The sequence below is a fragment of the Astyanax mexicanus genome, chromosome 4 (genome assembly GCF_023375975.1).
Source record: "Astyanax mexicanus isolate ESR-SI-001 chromosome 4, AstMex3_surface, whole genome shotgun sequence".
NCBI classification, from domain to species: domain Eukaryota; kingdom Metazoa; phylum Chordata; class Actinopteri; order Characiformes; family Acestrorhamphidae; genus Astyanax; species Astyanax mexicanus.
In genome coordinates, this window is record NC_064411.1 from 47,501,640 (window position 1) to 47,528,866 (window position 27,227).

The window sequence follows — 27,227 nt, forward strand, 5'->3', positions numbered from 1 at the left end:
TTGTAATTAACCATTTATATACCCTTTATAAAGCTAGTATTAATTTAAAGTGGTACCGTTTATTGTATAGTAACTCTCTCACTCTCTATCTTTTTCTCACTCTTTCTTTCTTTCTCCAGAGGAATGACTCCTGCTGAGGCTGAGATGCTGTTTCTGGAAAATGCTAAGAAGCTCTCCATGTATGGAGTAGATCTGCATCATGCCAAGGTGTGTAAATGTACAGTGTTTGAGATGTAGGCATGCATGAAAAAACTCAAGCTGGTCTTGCTGGTTAAGTTGGATAAGCTGGTTGAGCAGTTTAGCTCTTAATCAGTGTAGGCTATGATTTTGTTTAAGTTTGTCAGTTCAGCTGGTCTTCAGGTTTAATAAACCTGACCAAGCTACACAGTCAGGTTGACCAATCTGGGTAATACTGGTTGGCCAATGTAACCAACCAATCATCAGCATTCAGCAGGGAAAACAACATTTTATAGAGATTTTTTACTATACATATGTAGAACAATATTTTTAGATTTTTACACCAGGACAACATCAGTACCACAATGAAGTGTTTTATGCCTTTTGAAGTATTTTAAGCATTAAAGTTAAGTTTTAGTATTTAAAAAGGAACAATGGGTAAAATCCAACAATGGGTAAAATTAATAGGAAGAAGTAGACCTTGCAATAATGCACTGACCTCCAATCAGCAGTTTTAAGTATTCCGCTATGTTGTGACTATAAATTAATAACTTATTGTTATAGTTTTACATACTCTAAATAATTGATCTCTTATATCATATGGCACACCGACAATATCAATATTTTAGAAGCACAAACATATGGTGACGTAAGTTATCATGATATTGCTCACATGTGATGTATAAGAGAGAAATTGATCTGTTCTTGACCTGTTCACTGTCTCATGTATTACCAGTATATTTGACTAAGCACACAAATTCAGTCAATGTTCAGAAACAGCCAGATTATATAAAAAAAATCTAATTCTGTACACTGTGTTGCTCCAAATGTGACCAAAATCTCTTAATGAACCTCCTGATGGAGTGTTCTGAAGAAGCATGCTGACGGAGTGTGCTAAATGATGTGTTTAAATTGAGTGTGTTGAGTGTGTGTGTGCTGCTTTATCCTGGATGCTGTACGACTGTAGGCTGCTGTGCTGCTGCTGCTCACTGCTGATCTGCTGCTGCATCAGTGCTGCACGCTGATATGGACATTTATTTACTCGTACTCTTGATGATGATTATTGTAATGATTAAGTAATGTGTAGGTATGTAGCTACACTATTCTGACATTCTATAATGAACATGTGCCATTTAAGTTCATTTTGTAGTTATAAAATTACTGACACTTTCAAATTGATTACCAAATTTGCCTGAAAAAGGTGATTTAAGTTTACAACCTCTTCATAACTGTACAGGAAGTAGCAGTTCGTAAAATTACACCTCTTAGTCAGATACATAAAAAGGTTCTTAAGTTCTCAATAAATATTGTAAAATTGCAGTAATTGCTTTTTTCCTTAAAATACGTTTAGGTTATTTAATTTATTCAGTGACAGAAGTGACCAATTTAATAAAAGCATGATGAGAAATTTGGTATTTTTTGTAATAGATTTTTGCATTACAACAATGTCATTGTCTAATATAATAACATGAGATATATAAATATATTATACCATTGTAACATTGAGTGAGCATTCGCAATAGTCACATTGCAGGATAAGGAATAAAAAAATATATATATATATATATTTTTTTTTCTTTTTTTTTTATTCCTTATCCTGCAATGTGACTATTGCTATATATATATATATATATATATATATATTATTATTATTATTATTATTATTATATATTATACCATTGTACCATTGGGTGAGGAATAATAATAATACAAAAAAAAAAAAATATATATATATATATATATATATATATATATATATAAATATGCATACATACACTACTTCAATAAATGCTGACAGTAGAAGGTGCTATATCTCTCGCTGCGTCCTCTCCTTTACGTAAACACGTGTCCTCACTGCACTCTGCTCGGGGCTCCGGCCAATCTGCGCAACCCTCTCTCTCTTTCTCTCTCTTTCTTTTTTTTTCTCCATTTGCCTCATCAATGACGTAGTTGGTAGGGAGGCTGTTTGAGTGCTTAGCAGCAGCTAAGGAAGAGGTAAGGTGCTGTGCTGTAGCTGTGCTGTGCTGTGTTGTGCCGGTGCTGTGTTGTGCTGTTGCTGTGCTTGGTGTGTGTATATGTGTGTGTCTCTGTTTATGCATGTGAATGTGTGTGTATATGCACGCGTGTGTGTGTGTGTGTGATGGTGTATTTTATGTATTTGAATGCTCAGTTATATGTGGGTATGGAGTGTGAAGTGTGCTTGACATTGTGAATGACTCCCTGGTGCACCTGCAGTGCTTTGGGGGATATTAAAGTGGTGCTTTACTGTAATTGTTTTCTGTGAGTGTATGTGTGTGTGTGTGTGTGTGTGTGTGTGTTCTCTCCACACACCAGTGATATATTGAGTAGTACATAGACTCATTTACTTCATGCTGCATTGCAGTGCTGTGCTTGGCTCTCATCACACTCCTCCTGTGAGCCTGGCTTTCATTCATTTCTTCAAATCCCTGACCATCCCTTTATAATGCCTACATGAAGGTCATATTCATAGTTTAATCCCCCCATTCTCCTCCAGTTGTACAGTTATATACAGGTGAATGCAGTGGTTATGAAGGTTACATCATGCAGCTGAATCACAGTCTCATCTACATGCTTCTGTTATCTGTTCTTATCAGTTTAATATCTGATATGGTTCCTCCCTAAGCACCAGATATTAAATACAGAAATATAGTTTTAGAACATGGAAATGGGGGGTAGATGGGGGTTTTCTCTGTCTAATTTGACCATGCCTATTCCCGGTATTGCACTGACTCTGGGAATGGTGCCCCCATTTCTTATTAAATTGATTTCCTTCAGGATCAATAAACTATCAGTCTCTCTCCCTCTCTCTATTATATATTTTTTCTTTGTATCTCTGTCTCTCCCTTCTCTTTACCTCAGTCAGTATCTCTCTGTCTCTCTATCCCTATATATCTCTATCTATATCCCAACCATCTTTCTAGCTTTACTAAAATTAACACACTGGAAAAAAATAAGAGACCACTTACAAATTATGAGTTTCTTTGATTTTACCTCTGGAATGTAATCAAGAGGAAGATGGATGATCACAAGCCACCAAACTGAACTGCTTGAATTTCTGAACCAGAAGTGGCATAAAGTTATCAAAAGCAGTGTGTAAGACTGGTGGAGGAGAACATGCCACCAAATATTAATGTCTGAACTCTTAAAACTTAAGAATATGAACTTGTTTTTTTTTTTTTTTTGCATTTTTTGAGGTCTGAAAATAATGTTTTTTTCTGCAAATAAATGGTCTAGATGACAATATTTTGTTTGGAATTTGGGAAAGATGTTGTCTGTAGTTTACAGAATAAAAGAACAATGTTCATTTTACTTAAACGTGTACCTATTAAAAAAAGCAAAATCAGAGAAACTGATTCACAAACTGAAGTGGTCTCTTATTGTTTTTCCAAAGCTGTATGTCTCCCTCTCTATACATCTCTATATACAGTGTCTAAGGTACTGTTTCTGTCTCTCTGTGTCTCGCCTTCTCTCAGTATCGAACACTCATCTCTACATCTCTCTTTCTGCATCTCTGTCTGTCTCTACCTATATATATATATATATATATATATATATATATATATATATATATATATATATATATATATATATATATATTTCTCTCGAAATCAATCTCTATAGTGTATAAAGATGATATCACCATTCTGTAATTGTGTGATACCTCACAGCATCTGTGTTACTGAAGAGTATAAAACACTCCTAAATAATCAAATACCAGGGGGGCTGGTCTTAGGGAGTAAATATATATAAATCAATAAAAATATACATATATTTGTTGCCACATATCGACAACGCAAAGTAAAGTATACCAATATCAACATTTCAACACATTTTACACCACCCCCTGGATTGATTTGTGGTAGATAAATTATGTTGTGTGTCTGTGTGTGTGTGTACTGCAGCACCACATTTGTCTGACACTCGCTGCCCTACACTCTCCCTTCTTGTCCCACTCTGTCCTACACAGCGTAGTTTAAGAAAGACAGGGAGAGGTCATTCATATCCATGTTCTTTTCTATTATATCAATTCTTTAACTCTCTCATTGATCCTCTGACTCTTTCATCTCTCTCTCTGTCTGTCTGCAGGACTCGGAGGGTGTGGAGATTATGTTAGGAGTGTGTGCCAGTGGCCTCCTGATCTACAGAGACCGCCTGCGAATCAATCGCTTCGCCTGGCCTAAAATCCTCAAAATCTCCTACAAGAGGAACAACTTCTACATCAAGATCCGCCCTGGAGAGGTGAGGGGAGAAGGGATGCTCACTGCTGTTCTTAACTGTCACTAGAAATATCTTAACTATTTTCATGATTTTTTTTGCACTGTTTTGCAGTTCTGTCTTTCTGAATTTGTGTTTATTCTGCATTTAATTTTCCAGCTTGAGCAGTTTGACAGCACAATCGGTTTCAAACTCCCCAATCACAAAGCAGCGAAGAGACTGTGGAAGGTTTGTGTAGAACACCACGCCTTCTTCAGGTAAATGCAGATTTATTTATTTATACCTAAATTAATTTCGAAATCTGCTTCAGTCATGGCGCTTGCCTCCAGTATTTGGGCAAAAAAACTTCATCTCACTGTCAGTACCTCTTCCACAGGTTGGTGTCTCCTGAAGCTCCTCCTAAGAGGTTTTTGTCTCTGGGCTCCAAGTTCCGTTACAGCGGCCGCACACAGGCACAGACCCGCCGGGCCAGCACCCAGATCTCCCGCCCCGCCCCACAGTTCCAGCGCTCCTCCAGCAAACGACACACTACCTCTCGCAGTCTGGACGGAGGTCTGTACAGTCTGTGCCACATTTCTTTATTTTTCTACCAGGATTTCCTTTTTCATTAACACTTTCTTTTTCATTAATCTTTTTTCCGGTATCCGGTGTTTTGTATTGTATTTTGTGTTACTGGACTTCATTAATATATATATCTATATACAGTGTCTATTTCTATATCTATATATCCATCTCTATCTCTCTGTGTCTCCCATTCTCTCAATATTCTCTCAACACTCATCTCTATATCTTTTTCTGTATCTCTCTGTCTCTACCTCTATCTCTTTATAGCTATATTTCTATAGTCTCTTTATCTCTATATACCTCGATTGTTTTTTCTTTTGTTTGTCTATTTCTCTCTATATCAATCTCTATAGTGTATATAAAGTTGATTTCACAATATTGTAATTCTGTGTTCTGTGTAATTCTGTGTAATCTGGTGTTTTGTATTATATTTTGTGTTACTGGACTTCATTAATAGCTTATATTTTATCATCAGACTCTGTGAGGGTTAAATAAAAGGCCTAAAATAAGAGGAATGACATGCTGTTTTATACCACTTAAAATTTCTTTCTAGAGCTGACACAAAACATGAGTTGTACTGAACAGCCTACTGTCAGCATTATCAGCATTTTTATCATTTTGATGAATTAAACATCATCTGGACTGTATGCAGTCACTGTTCAAAAAAAGAAGCAGAAGAGAAGAAACATTGTGCTCTAATGTGACCTTATGGAGACGTCCCCTAGATATAGAACCCAAGAACTGGCATGCAGCTTTCACTGATATGCTGTTTGGAAATTTTTAAATATTCACAACTATACAATCAGCCATGTTATTTGATTGTTAAAGATAATTTTTCAGTTCAACTTAAACACAGAATAATATAATTGCTTTATTGTTTCTCAATGATTGAAAGAAACAAGACAGGCAAGCCATCAGACATATTCTGTCCTCTTAATGTGGAAGAGTGTTCATTAATAGCTCTTTTAAATGATTTACATTTATTTTCTTCCAGCACCAGCCATGGCCAACAATGATACCGCGATGAAGGACTCTAAACCTGTAGCTGCTGGTACTCTTATCACCACAGTAACTCCAGAGAGAAAGGCTGAGGAAGAGAAAGCTGCAGAAGAGGAAACGACCGCTGCTGCTCCCGCTGTAGAAACATCGGAACCTGCAGCTCCCACTCCTGTCGTCAAGGTAAGAATGCCTCACTAAAACAACCCCTCCTTTCTTTCTCAGATCGAACTGTTCAGTTTGTTGATTTATTTTACTGTGAGTTGGGAAACATAATTTTTCTCTGTCACTATAACACTAGCACCTGCCAATTTTTAATTTTTTGCTCAAACCCAAATAAAAGCAGTGAAAAGAGTGAGCTACCGCCACCATGTTTTAAATAGTCTTCAAGAGTTTTGTTTCAACGTTGATGTTAATGTGCGAGTGTACTGGGACACTAGTTATCTATTTAGAAATAAAGTGTATAAAAAGGAGTACATCCTACTTTTGCTGAAGTAATTTTTTAGAGCCTTGATGTGAGGTTTTGATTGCATTCAGCTAAAAGGGCAATAATGAGACATATCCATATATATTTGTATGACCATCACCCCACCCACATAAGGCTTTATACTTCTGCAGATCATGCCTGGAATAATATATAAATATATGTTGATCTGTTGCACAGAATTCTATTCTTTTGGCAGAACTGCTCTAAAGTGACTAAACAAACTGTGTAAGCAGTGAGTGCAACTTGAAGTAGCTGAAAGCATTCATTAGAAGCGGTTCCACATATATTGGAACATATTATGTATGTACATTAAAAATGCAGTATACCAAACGTATTGCACCCATATTAAGCCCACCAAAATGTGCCCTCCATGAATAGTGGGTCCTGTTGGTTAGGGGTGTGCCATATCGTATCATATGCGATAATATGGCACGATATGTTTAGGTATAATATCATTTACGATATTCAAAAATGTTGGCAATATCACCCACCCCTAATTATCACATCAGGGTACTACTTTTTTGCTGTTTTTAGCAAAAGAAAAATGTACACTATTGTCATTTCCCATTATATATCTACTCCAGACAGATTATATCTGTCCAGTATATATTTATTTACTTTAATCCTGGATATATGGAGATATTTGGAGTGTATTATTAGTATCATGACATTCTGTGTCATTGACTTCTGTCACAAATCTGAAACAAAAATTCTTTTATTTTTTAAATATCTCAGTTAGGGGTGTGCCATATCATATTGTATGTAATAATAAAATGTAATTTTCATTTTGTTACAGTAGTGTATTCTTGAATTTTTTTTATTTTTTTTTAATTCAGTGTTTTTTCATATCACCAAAAGTATCGTTATTGCGAAAATACCAGGAAATATCGTGACATTATTTTAGGTCCATATCGCCCACCCCTACTGTTGGTTTTAGACAGATATTTTATGCTGGTACATAGTAATAGTAATATTCTTACTAACCAGACTTTCTTTTCCCGCCATTTTCCGCTCTTTCACCGTGTTCATGCACACCCATTTGTTCTTATTCGTCCACTTGCCATTTATGCTCTTCCACGGGCCGTTTCGCCCATCATTTCCACATCCATCTCCCTCATCGTTCCTCCCTCTCAGCGCTCCCCCTGTCTGGGGTCCGAGCTTTCCCTCCCTTCCTCGCCGGTCTCCTCCACTAAGGTCCGTCGGAGGCGTCGGGGCAGCGAGCGCAAGCGGGCGTCCTCCGTGAGCCCGGTCAAAACCGCAGCAGGGCTCCAGCAGGAACAGCAGCGTCAGGCTAGGGCAGACCGCGCCGCCGCCCTGCTGGAGGAGCGAGCTCTCCTCCTCTCCGCCCGCAAACAACGACTGGACCAGAACCACCGTGCGAGAGGAGGAACGCTCTTCTCCTTCTCCCTGCACCTACCGGACATGTCCTCACTGCTGGACGACGACGGATACCTGAGCTTCCCCGACCTGTCCGAGATCAACTTCCTGCCCGAGAGCTTCCAGCACTTCCTGCCCATCAAATCTCCGTCGCTTGTGCCCTGCTTCCTCTTCATCTTCTTTTTCCTCCTCTCCACCTCCTTCTCCGTGCCCTACGCCCTCACGCTCTCCTTTCCTCTGGCGCTCTGTCTCTGCTACCTGGAGCCCAAAGCAGCGTCGCTCAGCGCCTCGCTCACACACACCTTCCAGGACAGCTCGGATGATGATGATGATGATGAGGTGTGTGTATGTGTGTGTGTTAACAACAGTACAACAGATTGGACACACTTATACACTTTATATGGATATTTTACAATAACAGTGAATATATAGATTAGGGATGAAATGATCAGTCAGAGCTGTATCAATATTGATAGGGTATTTCTCAATTTTTTCAATTCTGACTCATATGGAGTTTAGGCTCACTGCTAAGAGGCTAATTGTAGGGGCTGCTCAGTCACAGGACACTGTTCAACTGTTCAACTGCTAGATTAAACTCATTAGCAGCCAGGGTTGTATTTCTCGCTGTATGTGCAGACTAGACTTGGTTCAGCTCTGCTCTGGTCTGCTCCTTCAATTTGGCATTAGTCTGGCATTTTTTGTGCTATTTCACCATCAACCATATATATTTCTAGAATGTGTAAGATACTTTTTACACCTCTAACTGGATTCCCCTCTCAAGAGTCCAATAGAGTTTCAGTTCTTACAGTGAGTAGTTATTAGCACAGCAACACAGCAGAGCTAACACTCAAATTCTAAATTGTTCTAATTGTGATTGATTGATTCCAAAAAGTAAGTTATTAATTCAGTTTCATTTCGAGAGACACAGAACATTACAGAGGACCTGCATGTGGCATCCGTACACCGTAATGCACAACACCAGTGGTCTGTACACAACTTTCTGCTTTAATAATATATTCAAAGTAAATAAATTCTGTTATACCATTTAATCATCATAAAAAGGCTAAAACAAATCTTATGAACAATATATTATTATTTAAAATGAGGTGTGTCCAGATGTTTTACTTGTTTACGGGTGTGATTGTATTTGTTGGTTCTTGTCCTATCTGGTAAGATTTGGATCATGTGGAAAACTCTGTCTTGATCCTTGTTGTTGTGATCAGTGTTGAAATCGATCCATTTCTCAGATCCATCTTTGTCATCTTGTTAAAAGCTCTTCATATGCTCGCTCACATTCCATCATTCCTTACAATTCTATCCACCAATCAATCCTGCATGCGTACCAATGGACATAGATAAAGCACAATGCTGCATACTCAACTGCTCCACTGCATGACTTAGGAATGTTCTTCATCATCAATTCCATATCAGTAGAAGTTCTGAAATATATATTTTTCGTTTTCTCTATGTAAAAGTAACACTCTGCATAAATATAAGCTGTGTATGGTTCAGGCTTTTGGATATACTGTAACTGAACTAATGGACCGCATGCAAGAAAACCAAGCCAATAGAAACAGCTAATTATGAGGGGAGCGATTAAGAGTCACGTCTCTTTTAAAACATTTTTCCCACAGTCAGGCTACTTAACATTGTCTGCTTATATGGCAGCTGCTGTAAACTTATTATTATTATTAATGGATCAGTATAATTTATTTTAAATTACAGAGGTTTTTAAATGTGCCTCTTTATTTAAGTACAAGGTTTTGTCTGAATGTGACAAGAACCTTATTTGGTTGTTATTTATTTTCATTCATTGATAGTAACCTTAGCATTTTGATTGAACCAGTCATTTAAACTTTTATTCATGTATTTATTTATTTTACTTTATTGATTTATTTTCATTTGTATCCATTTTTTTGGCCTGTTTTTGATACATTTACATTCTCTGCCAACCCTCCTGTTCATATTGTTGGATTGCTGCACCTGCACTTAGCATAATTCCTCCTGAGAATCTGAAGTGTAATGTAATGTGTTTTATCCTCTACTGCTGCTTTCCAATGGAAACTCTTCTGGCTTTTGTCAAACGTGAGTCAGACAGACAGCGAGCAGACAGACTTTGGTTGTGATGAAGAGTCAACAGCCACTGAGGTGTGTGTTCACTGGTTACTGCAAACGGTAATAATGTTTGAATACACACACGTGAATTAGGTCTGCACAGTATATCATTTTAGCATCAATGTTACAGTTTAGGAACGCACAATGTTCATATTACAGGATGTGCAGTATCATGTCAGACCAGTCTTATTAAATGTTACAACCTTTATTTCGTTCGATTTAAAAAGAAAAATCTGCCTGTTCGCATTTTTCTGCCCATTTTTGGATAATGGAATTCATTATTATTATCATGTCATGTTGGATTATTGATTTCTGCTAACTTCTGGTGAAAATATATACGTATTTTAATTTAGTAATATACAGGTCTGGAAGAAATTTAACTTAAATATTATGAGTTTCTTTGATTTTACCAAATTTAAAACCTCTGGAATATAATTAAGAGGAAGATGGATGATCACAAGCCATCAAACCAAACTGAACTTCTTGATTTTTTGCACCAGAAGTAAAGGCATAAAGTTATCCAAAAGCAGTGTGTAAGACTGGTGGGGGAGAACATGCCAATATGCATAAAAACTGTGATTAGAAACCAGGGTTATTCCACCAAATATTTGTTTTTGAACTCTTAAAACTTTATGAATATGAACTTGTTTTCTTTGCATAATTTGGGAGAAATGTTGTCCGTAGTTTATAGAATAAAACAACAATGTTCATTTTACTCAAACATCTACCTATAAATAGCAAAATCAGATAAACTGATTCAGAAACTGAAGTGGTTAATTTTTCCCAGAGCTGTATATTTCATATTAAAATTCTGTTTTAATGTCAGTTTTTTCACAGTATCGCACAGCTCTAATATGAATCTGCGAGCAGCATGCTATAAAAGTTTTCAGGTTTGGATTAGCATTTGTGAATACATAAATGTATCAGCAGACTTTTTTCAGGTAAATCTAATAGAGATGTTCTGAGATCATATGAGATGTTATGAGAGTTAACCGTTGCTCTTTTGCTCTTTCTACTTAACATTTCTCACGCTTTGGCATTTAGTCGGAGGCAGAGGAGTCGGAAGAGATGAAGCAGGTACTCCACTGAGATGTTATAATAGCCATTGTGATGGTATTCCATGGCAATATCATAGTGGCCATGGTGATGCTACTCCACTTTGATGTCAAAAGTCATATGTCTTGATGTCATAGTGTGCACTGTGATAACTGACCCTTGATGATGTCACAATAGCCATTGTGATGCCATAGTGGACATATTATTGTTATATTGGCCATAAGGATATCATAGTGATCATTGTTATTTCACCCCATTGTGACAGTATTACATTGTAATGTTATAATGCCCATTGCAATGTCACCCTATTGTAATATCATAAAGCTATTGTGAGGTCATTAAAGGTATTGTGACGTCATAAAGGCCATTTTGATGGCACAGCACTGTGGGGCTATTGTGATGTCACTGCATTGTAAGGGCTTTCCATTGTTATGGCATATTGGCCAGTGTGATAGTATTCCATTGTGATGTCATATTGGCCATTGTGATAGTATTCCATTGTGATGTCATATTGGCCATTGTGATAGTATTCCATTGTGATGTCATATTGGCCATTGTGATAGAATTCCATTGTAATGTCATATTGGCCATTGTGACAGTATTCCATTGTAATGTCGTTTTGGCCATTGTGATAGTATTCCATTGTGATGTCATATTGGCCATTGTGAGAGTATTCCATTTGATGTCATATTGGCCATTGTTTCGATGTTGTTTCAGTAGTCATTTCTCATCAAACCCTTTTTATTTTGAATGGCGTTCTCTATGGAAAGTTTGCGTCTATTTGTATACATTTTTTCTCACACTGATAATTTTATTCCCTTTTTTTTATATATATATATACTTTCCCCGGGCTGGAAGGAGATTTTTTCTCGCTTTAGGAATACAGGACATTTTTTTTTTTCATAACTCCTCCATTTCTGTTCCCAGAATAGTTTCATACGGCGGATTAAAGGCGAGAATGTCTTTATCAAACACAGTAATCTGATGTTGGAGGTTTGTACAGTACCAGCTTTTGCAGTGAGTGACTGAGATTGTGATGGAGTGGTTGTTGGTGGTTGGTCCCCAAGTAAAACTCACACGCATGGGATGAAATAATGTGAGAAAATCACAGTGGGTAAAAATCCAGCTGTTTCTGGACAGTTTTAGACTGTATATCCTCCACGTTATTACTAAATTACTTAGTGATTGTTTTTATTGAACTGTAAGATGCAGAATAACAGATTTCTAACATCTCGTTTGGGGAGGAATCCAGATTGTCTTTTGGAAATTGATAATGCTGAAGAAATTGTTGCTTGCATGAATTTTACATGTAACATTTTAGCATTTGTTGTGACATGTTTGACAGATTTATGACGTACTCACAAGATAACACATCCCTAAGTTAAAGCTTTATGATTGGTGTGCTGAGATTGAAGTTTCCCACAAATAATGGAAGCTTCCAACAAGTAGGAAATAGGAAATGTAATTACTGTGGTAGTGTATTTCACACACTGTTCACTTTAAAGTAATGCATTATTTATTTATTTATTTATTTATTTGACTACACAACCACATAATTACTCAAATTCCTCCTAAATTAATAAAGACTGATTGCTGATACTAATCCAATCAGTATTACCTATATACTAATTCTACCTTTAAATAAAGCTTTATTTCTCATTTCTTCCTCCTGTCCGTGTGCTGTGATTGGTGGGTCAGGGGACTGACGCCATGGAGGATCATCTCAAGAGGCAGACGAATATCAATGAGTTGAAGAAGGTGTTTTTGGAGACCAGTCCCAAGCACTCAGTAGGAGATGAATGGGGGAAGCGACTGTCCTCTTCCCCTGCTCGTCCTCTGAGATGGGATGACACGCCCATGATAGAACCTCTCATATCTTTACCAGAAGTAAGACCCAGCTAGTGTGGGTTGCATCTGAAAGTCCAGCACATGCATGCTGTGTGAAGGAGCCAGCACTGGTTAAAGTAGACTGTTAAACGTATGGGTTCCTTGAGGAACTTTTAGGGGTTCTTCAGTATGAAACTGTAGAGGAACCCTTTAAGGTGCTTTTAGAAGTTTGCAAGGTTGTTTAAGGCTTCTTAAGCTTTCTTGAAGGTTCTTTAAAGCACCATAAGAGGTCCCTTCAAAGTTCATTCTAAAAGTTCCTCAAGGAATTTATTCTTTTTACAGTAGCAGTTGGTGTTTGTGTTGGATTGGCTCGTTGCTAAGCTAGTTTTGGCTGTGCTTGAGGAACTGGTGGGTCCCTTAAAGCAGCACTAGGTAGGATTTTCTTGATTTTTTTATCTTTTTAAAGATTACTTAGCTTGAAACTCACTGCAGCGCTGCATTGAGGACTCTGTAAGTTTTCTGAGGCGGCCGCGACCAACGCTCGCGAGAACTGCGACCTGCTTTCCGACCTTTAGTTCTAACAGTTCTACAAGGACTACTGGTTCATTCTTTACAAACTAACATACAGACACTCTGGCAGAAGCTGGAAAGAGACTGAATATGTCTGTGAAAGCCAGAAAACGAGAAAGAGAAACTAATCCGCCTGAAACATTTATTACACTCTCCAACTGTAGGGGGAGCCCGCAAGCACAAAATCTCAATCCTACCTAGTGGAGCTTTAAATTTAAAAACCATTTAGGAACCCTTTAAGGCCTTTAAGATGACTTAAGATGCACCATTTAGGAACCCTTTAAGGCCTTTAAGATGACTTAAGATGCTTTAAAGAACCTTCAGAAAATTAAGAAAAAAAATCAGAAAATGTTCTTAAAGGTTCTTCAAAGACTCTTAACAGGTTCTTCAGAGAACTTCTATACTTCTCGAGATTGCTTTAGTGTTTATTACTACTTTTGTCAGATGTCGCAAAAATATAAGTTTGCATTGCTTGGTTTATTCGGATTTGTTGCTTCTATTGTACGCATAGTTGCAATTGGTTTGCAACTGATTTGTAATCTTAAAAGAAGCTTAGCTTATCTGTGGCTAAGTACATATTTGTTTTTTATTGCTTAATCTGATTAACTAGCTTGGCATGAGCAGATTAGCCTAGAGGTTTTTGGAAACAAGATTTGACTTGTTTCAAGCCGTTGTTGTGTGTTTTTCTAATTCACTTCATTTTTGTTTGTTTTTTTCTGTGAAATATATGTTGTTTTCTTGCGGCCTGCACGATCCTTCCCACATCCCATGTTTCATGAAGACCATGTTTGTCCACACAAAAACTAACACACATTTATATACATTTAAATTAGTTTAATTTGTCTCTGTCTTTGTCTCTTTTTCCTTTGTAGACTGCAGAAGATGCCAAACCAGAAGCTCCTCAAGACACTTCAGAAGAAAAGCCTGAAGTTCTGGACGCTGGCTCGACTGAGGTAGCTCTAAAGTCTTTCTTAGCTGCTGTTATTTTACTGCCCCAGCATGATGTGTTCTGCATCACTGCTAGTTTCCTTGGCCTTGATCTCTTTTGTGATGTTTGTGTTTGGAATTTTTCGTTTAATGGCCACGTCTGAAGCAGGAGTAGTAATGTCCAGACACTGTGGGGGAGGAGGAGGAAAGCTGCTAAAGTTTCCCTCGGTTCCCACAGTTTGCTTAAATTTGTCATTGAAAAACCACAAAATGGTTTTAGCATGATATCATATTTACGTCTGGGATTTATTTATTTTTTTTCTCGTTTTTTGGAAGGAGGTTGGTGTAATCAGACTTTCTCCAGCACCAGGAAATGCACGCTGCTCTGTCTGCAGATATTTTTAGATATAGGCAATAAATCAAGTTGTCTTTCTTTCGAGTGCTGTGCTATATTTAGCCCTGAATTTATTATTTGTCCTCAGCATGCATATCATAATTTGAGACCTTGGAAGAGCTCCAGTCTGGTGTTGCTAATGTTTCCAAAACAGTTTAGACTCAACCAGTCATAATGTTTAGACAGTGGTTCTGGATTCTGTGGAACATAACACATGCACAATGTGCTATGGTAAAATATGCTTCACAGACCTGCAGGATTTGGTTGTGTTTCCATTAGTAAAAGTAGATAAAAGTTGATTTCTGCAAGAGTCAATTGTCTATTGGCATGGACAATTTTAGCCAGACACCACCACTCACGATTATTACCACGCACTCCAATTATCCATCACACTGAGGGTGGTAATGCCTTCTGTGTCATATTATAAGTACCCAGGTGACTTTATTGGTCAAGGAATGCAAATTCTCACACAATGCCAAAAATTTAATTTCCCATCCATGTGGCAACCCGTATCAGCCCTCAAACTTGCTCTATCATAAGCAGTGATGTCAGTAACGTATTACTTAGTAATGTTTTAATCTAATCTGACCATTTTTTTCAGTAAGAAGTAATCTACCGCCTTACTATTTCCAATCCAGTAATCAGATTAAAGTTTCTTACCCAACTTTTTATCCACTAAGTAAAAACATCTCATCCTCTAATCTGGTTCAGGTGCTTTTCTCCAGTTCAGAAATTCATCATTTTCATTTTCAATGCTTTATGCTTTATCCATTATCCAAATATGATTTGCCTCTCAGAGTTTAGGTGACCAGTGCAAAGGAACAGCAGTTATCCAGGAAAAGGATGTAGAGAAAAATGTCAAGGAGCAACCATCATGTGAAGCTAAGGAGGGCAAGTTACCTTCTTATGAGACTCATGATGACAAGTCACCTCTATACAAGGCTCAGGAGGACAAGTCACCTCCATATGAGACTCAAGAGAACAAGTTACGTTCATGTGAGGCTCAGAAGGAAGTGTCACCCTCTTGCAAGAAATCTGAGATGAAGTTAAGTCCTTTTGAGACTGAGCAGGACAAAGTACATCCTTACGAGTCTCAGGAAGACAAGTTACCTTCAAATGAGGCTCAGGATGAGAGATCAACATCTTCTGAGACGGACAGTTTACCTTTGAATGAGGCTCAGGAGGACAACTCACTTCCACTTGAGTCTCAGGAGGACAAGTTACATCTACACAAGGCTCAGGAGGTAGAGTTACCTCAAATCGAGGCTCAGGAGAGGAAGTCACCTCCAATTGAGGCTCAGGAGGACAAGTCTCCTCTACATGAGGCTCAGGAGGACAAGTTGCCTCTACATAAGGCTCAGGAGGGCCAGTCACCTTCAATGGAGGCTCAGGAGATCAAGTCACCTTCAATGGAGGCTCAGGAGATCAAGTCACCTTCAATGGAGGCTCAGGAGAGCAAGTCACCTCTACTTGAAGCTCAGGAGGACAAGGTACCTCTAATTGAGGCTCAGGAGGACAACTTACTTTCAGTTGATGCTCAGGAGGACAAGTCACCTCTACACAAGGCTCAGGAGGTCAAGTCACCTCTACACAAGGCTCAGGAGGTCAAGTCACCTCAAATTGAGACTCAGAAGAGCAAGTCACCTCCAATTGAGGCTCATGAGAGCAAGTCTCCTCCAATTGAGGCTCAGGAGGACAAGTTGCCTCTACATGAGGCTCAGGAGGTGAGGTCATCTTCTTTTGAGGTTAAGAAAGTCCAGTCAGCTGATATTGATGTTCAAGACAAATTATCATCCGCCACTAAAAATACACAGACACCTGAAACCCCAGAGAAATATGGAAGTACTGTTGAGAAGGTTGCATCACCGGCTTCTCTCTGCTCAGCACCCACTAATGGGCTTGAAGAAGCAAATGATGAAATCCAGTTCCCAGGATTGTACATTTGTTCCACTGCAGAGCAGCATGTTGTACCCCCTTGCAAGGAAGTCAACATTGTTGAGCAAGATCCAGAAGTTAAATACAGTGTTTCATACAAAACTAAAGCAAAATTAGACAATGCTGCAGAGTTTGGAAACGTCAAACAAGAAGAGGTGCAAGAGGAACTGGGAGAGCAGGCCACATCATCTGGAAACCTGCCTTCCATGCCAGAAGAACTAAGATACCAAGACACATCATCTGGAAACCTGCCTTCAGAATTGGGCAGTGGGGCTGCTACAGATTTGACACAGACAGAGGAATGCAGAGACCAAGAGAGTGATGAAAACACTGCAATGGCAACCTCTTCTGGAGATGCTCGGACGTACATGCCAGAAGTGGCTTCTGCACAGGAGACACTTGGGTTTGCTGATGATGTTGCTCCAGGGGCAATTGCTCAGTCACTAACTGAGGAGAATGGGTTTCCCATTCCCATTGCCCAGCCCCTTATTAAAAAGGAAGAAGACGTAGAAGAAGGGACATCTTCAGAGACTAAAGGCACAGTGAACGATCCCCAAAGTACTGTGCAGATGAAGGCCATGCTGGCACTTGAAGACATGGGCACACTGGAACCCACTGCTGCCCAGCTATTTGATCAAGTAGAAGATGATCAGGTTCCAAAGGAAGTGAAAGACAAGACAAACCACTTGAAAGAAGATGCCAATGAAAATGTAGAATCTTTTCTTGATGAAAGTGAATGCTTGGATCAGGAATATGAGAGGGCATTGACTCCCACTGTTGAAGAAAAACAAGTCTTGAGTCCTGAGATCAGTAAGGAGAACCAGAACCAGGAGGAAGACAAGGAACAGTTGTCAAGTTCTGGAAGTTCTACCCCTACCAGGAGGTCAAGCTGTGAAGATGCAGAAAGTTTAGAGCAGGAAATTATGATTGATTGCAGCTCAACTGAGCTAGAACAGGCAATTTTGGATACACAAGATGTTCATCAGTCACAGTTGGCATATTGCACCACTCAACTGCCATTTGTGTCAGCCAATGAGGAAGTTCAGATGGAATTTACACAAGAACACTTATCACCAGATTCCCAAATTCTTGAGGACAACCCAACAAGTATTGTATCCGCCATACCTTCAGAGCTACATGCCTTTGGAGGTATGGCGGTTCCGATGGCCTGTAAAGAAGAACTGAATGAAGACAGTGATGATGATGATGATTCAGAATTTGGATTGAAAGTTGAGGACCGAGTAAAGGAGGTTCCACAGGATGTGCAGAACACCAACCAAGGAACGAACATGGCTAGTGCCACTGCCATACCTCTGCTGGAGGTAACCCAACCTTGAGGAACCTGGATGACTAAACCATTCACAGAGTTTTTCTCCATGCCTGGCACCAGCTCTGACTAATATCGGATACTCCTTTGCTCTGATTTTTCTCTAAATGTTCTACAAAAATGAGTCACTTAAATGATTCTGTACACTGTGCGCTAATGTTTGCATGGACACAGACGTGATTGTGCCACACACCGTAGGATGAAATTTAAAATGAATGTTCATCATTGTCACCGAGTTGAATTGTTGTCACAGACACTGTGTGTAATACCTTGTGTAGTGCATGGTATTTTGCATGGTTTTAGTGTGATGTCTGTTTTGGTGCATGGTGTGGCATGCAATGTTTAAAAGATTACACAGAATTAGTCATATATATTTCTTTCAATGGAAAAACTCCATTCAAAAGACTAGGCTTAATCACTGTCTCAGAAACTGCTCCTAAAAGTGCTAAAATCAATCTTAGATATTAAAGGTTTTCTTTGCTTTGGTCTCTAATTGATCTCCCCAATCTTTGCAGCAGTCTGAAGAGCCGGTGCAGACCACAGTGATGACCACAGAGGTGCCTGTAGTTCATACCGAGACCAAGACCATCACATATGAATCTGCTGAGGTACACCACCATTACCAGTGTGATTGTGAACTAGGGCTGCACGATATATCGTTTAAGCATAGTCATCGTAATGTGTGCATGAGCAATAGTCACATCGCAGGCTGCTGATGCGTGAGAAGCGCACAGATATTTCCAGTTTAAAGCGGAAATCAGCATTTAATCCCAGAAAAAAACACTCTTCTTTACCTTTTAAAAGGCCTTTTAAGTGGCCGATTATTGTTTTGCTGTTTTACTCGACATTTGAGCGTTTGGCTGACTCTAAGCGCTGACTCCGCTCTCTGTCGGTCCGAATCTCTGACGCAAGACACCGAGCTGGTGGGGGCGGGTCTGGTGACACCACAGGTCCTGCAGTTTTTAATATCTTGATATATATCAGCAAAAAAAACATTGCAATGTCAATTTTTTCCAATATCGTGCAGCCCGAAGAAGACTTTATCTTCTTTATAGATATTCATGTTACTCATTCAAAGTGTCTTTATCTCATCAAAGTCTACACTACACTATATGGCCAAAAGTATTGGGATACATTTTTTGGGATACCATTCCCTATTGAATGCATTCATTAAATGTGGTGTCCGCAAACATATAGACATGCAGTGTAATTAAGCTTAAAAGGCATTTTGATGTGGATGGGAGGCTAACATGCAGAAAAAGATCACATTTGTTATTTGCATTGTTAAGAAATATATTGTTCACATTTGATAACAGCTGGCTGTATCGTTTTTTTTTTTTTTTCGTTTTTTTTTCTTCTTCTTTCTTCTAAAGGTTGATGCCAACGGCGACACAGACCCTGGAGTTCTGATGAGTGCACAGACCATCACCTCTGAGAACAACAGCACCACCACCACCACACACATCACAAAGGTCAGTGAGCTCAATCCAGGCTTAACTGCTGTGCTGCTGAGAGTCGGCTGTCAGCAGAAGACAGACTGCTTTAACTGCTTATACTCTTTCTTACCAGCCTTCCCTTTTCTCCATCCAAGCAGTGTTCCTGACATCACTTCACTTGTGTCCACTAATGTCCACAATTTATGGGCATTTTTGCCCAAGTCATTGTTCAGTGAACTTTTTATTTCTGTTTCTGTATCTTATCATTTTTATATTTATTATTCAGTGTTCTAAGGCTAAGTTAAAAAAAAATGGATACAATGTTGTTTAAAGCATAGAATTTGTGTTTAAAGCATAAATATTAAAATTTTTCATTTGATATAGTAAAAAAGAAATAGGTTGGTATTATTCATATTTCCAATTTTATAGTTTTTCCAAATTAGGAAAAAATAAAAAAATCTAATTTCTGAATTCTTAAACAAAGGTTGGATTACACCATCATTTTTGTTTCAAAAGTCATTTTTTTTCTAAAATGATGATTGTGGCAGAAATGTAAAATCTAGAAAATTTAAACTATAGAAGATATAAACTGGAAAAGACTAAATATTAAAGTTTTACACCTAATTTTCTATTTGCAAATTTAGCCTCGTATAATCTCAAAAAGTTTAACTGCTAAACCATTCTGGCCAGTACAAACACTACACTACAAACACAATCTACAAACACAATCCTAATCACAATCCTCATACCAATTTAACCCCATTCAGTCCTGTTCGTTTTACTCATCCATCCTTCTATCCTTCCATCCATCCATGCATTCCTAATCTTGCTGGTTGCACTTCAGTAGCCTGTGGTAGTGAATGCTCTATGCTAGAATATGATGTTGTATGATGGTTACATGCAATAAAAGACCTATCTGTCATTTCCTGTTGAATCTTCTAGACGGTGAAAGGAGGCATCTCAGAGACGCGGATTGAGAAGAGGATTGTGATCTCAGGAGATGCAAACATCGATCATGATCAGGTACTGAAGCTGGCTCACCTAGTGTAGGTCACTATAAATCATATGGGGAGTAAAGAGTTTGGACATTTTGACACTTTCTTAAAGAACTGACCTTCTAGCTCTGCTTTTGTCCCAACGCTAAATTAACAGACAAAATTCCTAATCAATACTAATCACTATTGAAATCCAGTTATTAATTATATTCATATTATTTGCTCTGAATCTTCAGGTTTAGTGCTGGCTGGTTTGTAATACACTATATGGACAAGTGTATTGGGACACCTGCTCATTCAGTGTTTGTATTTTTGAGGGGATTAATAGAGTTAAAGCAGTACTAGGTAGGATTTTCTTGATTTTTGATCTTTTTGAAGAAGTAAAATTACAGCTTGAAACTCACTGCAGCGCTGCATTGAGGTGTAATAGGAGGAATAGCGGTGCTCTCGTGTCTGTGCCGTAGCTCCTCTGAGCTCAAACCAGACTCTGTAAGTTTTCCGAGGCGGCCGCGACCAACGCTCGCGAGAACTGCGACCTGCTTTCCGACCTTTAGTTCTAACAGTTCTACAAGGACTACTGGTTCATTCTTTACAAACTAACATACAGACACTCTGGCAGAAGCTGGAAAGGGACCGAATATGTCTGTGAAAGCCAGAAAACTAATCTGCCTGAAACATATATTACACTCAGCAACTGTAGGGGGAGCCTACGAGCACAAAATCTCAATCCTGCCCAGTGGAGCTTTAATAGTGTTTATCCTGCTTTTGTCGGAGCAGATGTCTCTACTGTCCAAGAAAAGTCTTATTTTATTAGGTTTTGGAACATTGCTGTGAAAATTTTGATTGCATTAATTCACAACTTTTTTTTTTTTAAGATTCTGACAGTATTTTTACTATTATTATTATTTATTTATATTTTTTGCATAACTGGGCTTTTATATAGGTCTGTGGTTTACGCTACTGTTAGGAGTACAAATAATATAAAACACCCAGACTTTAAATTGAGGCTTTGATTACTATTGGGTTTATTTTGTCCCACAAAATTACACAATATATGGAGAAATCAGACTTTATTAGCAGAAAAAAACAGCTGAAGAATGCAAACAATAGACGTAAAGAAGAGATACCCCAACAACTTTAACACAGCTTCCTTTACAAAACTATCAGCACTTCTAGTGGTATGGCGGTATGTAAAAAATGTATAGTTTTAAGTTTTAAACTGAAGCACGGTATACCGTATGAACCGGTAAATTGCCCAGCACTACCCAACTTATACCAGAAGTGTTGGATAGGGCATCATCATTCCAGAGTACCCAGTTCTGGGGGCTTTATACACCATCAACCCACCCTAACGTTGCATTAGATGTTTGAGTGTGCATTTGCACATCTGTGTTAATAATCAGTGAATTCATTAGAAAAGAGGTGTCCACAAACATTTGGACATATAATGTGTATCAGCATAACATAGCGCTTTTTTATTTCTAATTAAAGCACTACTTTTAACAATGTATTATTAATTAATAATCATTAATTAATTGATTTATTGATTGATTAATTGAATAATTCTTCCTTGCCTGATTCTGATAATCCTCCTCCTGTGTGCCCTGTGTCCTCTGTCTCCCCCTGGTGCTCATGCGTGGGATTGCTCTGAGCTAGGCTCTGGCTCAGGCTATAAAAGAGGCTAAAGAGCAGCACCCAGACATGTCGGTCACCAAAGTAGTGGTTCATAAAGAGTCGGAGATCTCACCTGCCGAGGGTGGCCAGTGACTCAGGTAAGGGAGGGACACAGGTGCGCCTCCTCGAGATTGTGTGCTCTCTGCTACACGGTGGACTCTGCATGCTGCGCAAGTTCAGCCTGTGCTGCTTTAGCTGTGTGTGGCTTTGTGTGTGTCTATGATTGTGACTGTCTCGGTGTGAAGCTGCTGTGGTCATCAGCTAGGCTAACATGGTGCGGTGTACAGTGCTTTGTTCCTTGTAGCAGGGTTGTGCAAAATTCAGAATTTCAGAAATTAGTTCAGTTTAATTTAATAAATGAATGAATTTGAATTTGAATTGAATCCGACATAGAGAAAGTGGAATGGAATACTTTGTTAATCAGAAAAAATCATTCTTATTACATATCAGTGTTACATCCATTAAACATTAAGCATACATTCTCTTAATGCTGAATAATTAGCAATATCTTCATTTCAGAGTAATCAAATGAAATACTGTATTGGTAAATGCAGTTATCATTTATTAAAGTACTTTACTGGATATCGTTGTTGCATCTAATGGTCAACAGTTCCTCAAATGTTTTGTCATTGAGCTGGTTTCATTCTAGTCTAAATATCACCTTGCCTGAAACACAAAATATGACCAAAATGTTTGAATAACCATTTTGAAAATTTGAATAAAGCAAGGTATTCTAGGAAATAAAGTCCTTTTTCCACAATTTGAAAGTTGTTACAATTTGTTTTATACTGTATGTTGTGTTTTTTTGTTTGTTTGTTTTTTTTATAATTTGTGGTCCATACAATAATATCTTATATCTTATATTTAAAATGTATGTTGTAATCATATACCTAATACATGCTGTAATTGTTATTAATTATGGATTATGGATTTCTTTGAATGTCATGAAATTCTGCTTCCTCTTTTCATTCTAATTCAAGTAATTGAATTTTGTGCAACCCTGCTTTGTAGTGTTTTTACCATTTCTCTTCTTTCTGAACTTACAGTATGACAGATATAAAAAAAAACAGGCATCTCTAATATTTTCTCTGTATATTTTGGGGCCTTTAGATCATATTTTGTAATTTAGCCTTTTTTAACCCTAAGAAAGCAGGTGAAACGGTCGTCAAAAGTCCATAATTTGCCATAAAATAGCATTAAATATAGAGATAGATAAATATAGTTTTTCTGCAACTTGTGGAGACCTTAAGCAAAATCTACAGATTTCACTGTTTTTATTAGTTTTTTAGTTTTATCTCTTATTTAGTGGAATGACTGAATGACTTCTGGCTTTTCACTTCATCAGTTGCTTCAGTGTACAGCTTTTTGCACCCACTACAGATTAGAAAAAGCATCAATAAGGACTATATAAAGCATAATGGAGACTTATTAGATTATCCTTTAATTTATTATAATACGTGCGGTCACGACCACATGGTCTGTTCCAGGAAATTTTAATCATTTGAATGATTAACCTGTATTGCTGTAGGTCAAGTATGGTTGAGTAAAAGGGATCCGAAATATACCAAAGGTGTCAAAAGTCATGGGATAGACTTCTGCACAGCTTTGGAAATGAAATGTTCCATCCATCAAGCACCCACTATCAGAACGGACTGGAACTCTATTAACTCTATTATTATAACTCTCTATTTATTTTATAACTATTTATTATTCACACATCACCGTCCTGTTAGCACACTAGCCAAAGTTCATCCTCACAGGTACCGGTAAAACATTAAGGTATAAGGTATAGACATTAGGTATACAAGTGTGAGCCTTCTCAAGCCCCCATCCCCTAAGATAACACTTCAGGATCAGTAGAATACTTGTCCATAACTTGTCTTTAAGAGGATGATGCTGTGGTGGGTCCCAAATGCATGGTCATCCTTTTGTGCTATGCCTGTAGCATTTACAAGGATGCTTTATTTATTTTCTGGCTGTGTTTACTGCATCTTTCCTGCTTCCTACGTTTGGACGCACACTAACACATTCATCTTTTGGCTTTGGAATGAAACCTCTGCATCCCTCTTGTTCTGCACGGATGCAGGCAACATGTCTTCTGTCTATAATCTGAGAATAAGTGGGCTTCCTGATCTGTCTGTGTGAATTTGTGCTGATGTTGTGTTTTGTGCTTATTGAAGTCATGGCGTGTGTGTTGTGGCATTGACCTTTACAGCACTTAAAGGAATACTCTCATTACCACAGACATGAACTTATGTCTTATGTTCTTACAAAGTAACTGGACAGGTGCTGAAGAATATGTTCATGGTTCTGGGATAAATTTAAGCTGTAAATTATTCTAAATCATTCTTTTTTTTTTCATGTATTTGACTCATGCAAAAACAGTGTTTACAGCAGCTATGGCTGTACAGTAATAGACGCACCATAAATTCAGTGTTTTTTTTCTATTTAAGATGTTTTGCATTCTAGATTAATAATAATGTCATTCAAGCTATGAAGAAAATCATATGGAATTACTTAGTATTCAAAAAATGTGTTAAACAAACCAGAATATATTTTAGATTTTAGATTCTTCAAAGTAGCACCTCTTGTTTAGGTGACAGTTTTGCACATTTTGGCTTTGATTTTTTTTAGTCAGCTTTATGAGGTAGAGTCTCCTGGAATTCAGGCTTTCAGTTAACAGCTGTGCTGAACTCATCAAGAGTTAATTAAATTAATTTCTTGTCCTCTTAATGTGTCTGAGAGCATCAGTTGTAAAGTTGTGAAGAGGTAGAGTTGGTATACAGTGAAAACAAAAATAAATACTCTACTAAATAAAGAAAAAATGACTAAGAAATAAAGGTCAGACACTGAAAATCATCAAGTACTTTGAAAGTTTCCTCAAGTGCAGTCAAAAAGACCATTAAAAACATTATGATTAAACTGACTCTCAGAGGGACTGCCTCAGGAAAGATGGACCACGAGTTTCCTTTTGATAAGTTAATCAAATTTACCAGCCTCAGAAACCACAAGTTAACAGCTCCCCAGATAAGAACATCTAAATGCTTCACGGAGTATTTTCGTTTGTTTAAAATCTTTTAAGTTAATATGTGATTCCTTCATAGTCTGGAAGACTTCAGTACTAATTTACAATGTATATTAAAATCTACTGGTAGTAGATAATGCAAGAGAAATACTTTTTTTCAGACTTTTTTTTGATATTTTAGTATATTTTAGTATTACTCTACATTCTGCCTGCAGCTGTTCTGAAGTTCGTAACTAAAAAAGCCTTTATGATTAGTATAAATTGACAGTTCAGAGCTCCTTTGTGATGAAATGTAGCATCCACTAGAGGTCAGTACAGAGACAAAAGTTTCTGAAGACTTCATCACACTTACTACTACAACAAACGTTACTTAAACACTGGCAACACAATATATATATATACTGTACAGTGGGATAAATATATGACGGAAATATATGGGAGTATTCCTTCAGTATTCCTTCAGCAGCCTTCAACCTTTTATCTATTGTCCTGAATGCCTTGTGTAGCTGGTGTTGTGCACACATCCCCATTTATATTATTATGGGTAACACTTTACTTGGATGGTCCATTTTATGGCCTTGTTGATGCTCAACTGACATTCGACTAACATTGAATTGAATGTCCATTAAATTTAACTTAACCCTATGTTGAATGTAAATGATTCAAAATAGAACCTAACCCTAACTTTAACCCTTAATCAACCCTAAAATCGAACCCTACACCTAACCCTTACCCTCACCTTAACCTAAGCTTAAAATCTAACCCTAAAGCCAATCCTAAAATATTAAGATAAGTGTTTGGATAAGAGTTGAATGTAGGGTTATATTCAATAGAGAATCATTTACTTTCACCTTTTAGTTCATTTGCATTTGATAGACATGTAGTTGAATGTTAGTTGAATGTCAGTTGAGCATCAAAAAGGCCAACAAATGGACCATCCAAGTAAAGTGTTACCTTATTATTTATCACAATTACTTTATTTGAAGTCCTATACTGACTGTTTTCTCTATGTCTTCCTCTATATAGGAATAAGGGCTAATCTTGACCGAGGACAGTGCCATTTCTCCATGCACTCCAGCCTCCTGGACCTACGAGACGTGACTTTTTGACCTCAGCCAACTTCACTTCCGATAACGCAGTGGATCACACCACTCCCACTCTCACTGAGACTGAGGAGATCCACTCCTTACGCACATCAGCTCGGTACATGACGAGGACTCAGCTCTGCTTTTTCTTTAACGGAATGATGAAAGTTCACGACTCGCAGCAATAATATCCAGATACCAGGAGGCCATCAGCTCCTCCAGCAGCTCCAAACACCAGAACACGATTCCTGATTCCTTCAACTGCCTTAATCAGAAAGTTTTTAAATCATTAAGTGTTTAATTTATGCAACTCTGATTTATTTATAGTCCAGCACTCCACATGTAGAAAGCGTGGACTGCTTATGAAAGGATATTTGAATATGTATGAGATGTTGATGATGAAATGAGGTTTATGCAAAACAGCAGACATAAAACCACCATGCCAGCGTGAGCGTGCATCGCAGGGCTGCAAACCCACCCCCCACCCCTCCCTTTCCTTCAGTATTCCAGGACTTTCAACCAGTGAAAGATGCTGTTCCAACAGATTTGCTCACGTTGAAGTTAAGCTAAGTCCAGATCTCCTGTGATTTGTTTTTAATTATTTTTAATGGAGATCTGAAATTAGCGGATTTATCTGTATGTGAAAAAAAACAACCCAAAGCTTAAATATACTGAGTTTAAGTCTTGTGTATATACAGTACGTATGCTTGTTAGCTAAATTTACATTGCGTCTCTTGATGGAAATGTTTGTACCTTCACCATAAAAATGATTGATTGATTGTTTCACAGTTTTTATTTCCTCTTTTGTCAGATTAGATTAGAGTGTCAGAATTACACAAACAAAACAGCAAAAAAACTTTATAGAAAGATGAACTATGCCACTATTTAAAGGGCTGCTTTCAGTTTAGTTTAGTTTACTTGGAAACTAAACAAAACCACACAACCTGACATAGACCCCACCCTCCTTCCCCCTTCTTCTTTCCTCACCTTCACCAGGGAAACAGAGTGGACTGGATTGGATTGT

The 27,227-nt window shown here is 37.9% G+C and overlaps 1 protein-coding gene across 14 annotated transcripts in view; it reads left to right on the forward strand.

Annotated features, from left to right (window-relative positions):
- Window positions 1-26,986, forward strand: part of epb41l3b (erythrocyte membrane protein band 4.1-like 3b) — a 73,276-nt gene extending 46,290 nt beyond the window's left edge. For 6 of the 14 annotated variants that reach the window (XM_049478847.1, XM_049478848.1, XM_049478838.1 and 3 more), the window contains exons 8-24: window positions 120-207; window positions 2,128-2,172; window positions 4,285-4,437; window positions 4,573-4,670; window positions 4,790-4,965; window positions 5,972-6,156; window positions 7,595-8,176; window positions 9,932-9,985; window positions 10,997-11,029; window positions 12,707-12,895; window positions 14,278-14,358; window positions 15,524-17,983; window positions 18,504-18,596; window positions 19,362-19,460; window positions 20,367-20,447; window positions 22,076-22,191; window positions 26,145-26,986. In XM_049478847.1, the coding sequence (XP_049334804.1) occupies window positions 120-207; window positions 2,128-2,172; window positions 4,285-4,437; window positions 4,573-4,670; window positions 4,790-4,965; window positions 5,972-6,156; window positions 7,595-8,176; window positions 9,932-9,985; window positions 10,997-11,029; window positions 12,707-12,895; window positions 14,278-14,358; window positions 15,524-17,983; window positions 18,504-18,596; window positions 19,362-19,460; window positions 20,367-20,447; window positions 22,076-22,186 (4,528 nt within the window). In that variant the 3' untranslated portion in view covers window positions 22,187-22,191; window positions 26,145-26,986. Of the gene's footprint in view, window positions 1-119; window positions 208-2,127; window positions 2,173-4,284; window positions 4,438-4,572; window positions 4,671-4,789; window positions 4,966-5,971; window positions 6,157-7,594; window positions 8,177-9,931; window positions 9,986-10,996; window positions 11,030-11,935; window positions 12,002-12,706; window positions 12,896-14,277; window positions 14,359-15,523; window positions 17,984-18,503; window positions 18,597-19,361; window positions 19,461-20,366; window positions 20,448-22,075; window positions 22,192-26,144 lie in introns of all 14 variants that reach the window. The other 8 variants (XM_049478843.1, XM_049478844.1, XM_049478842.1 and 5 more) reach the window with 7 other exon arrangements.
- The last annotated feature ends 241 nt before the right edge of the window (window positions 26,987-27,227 follow it).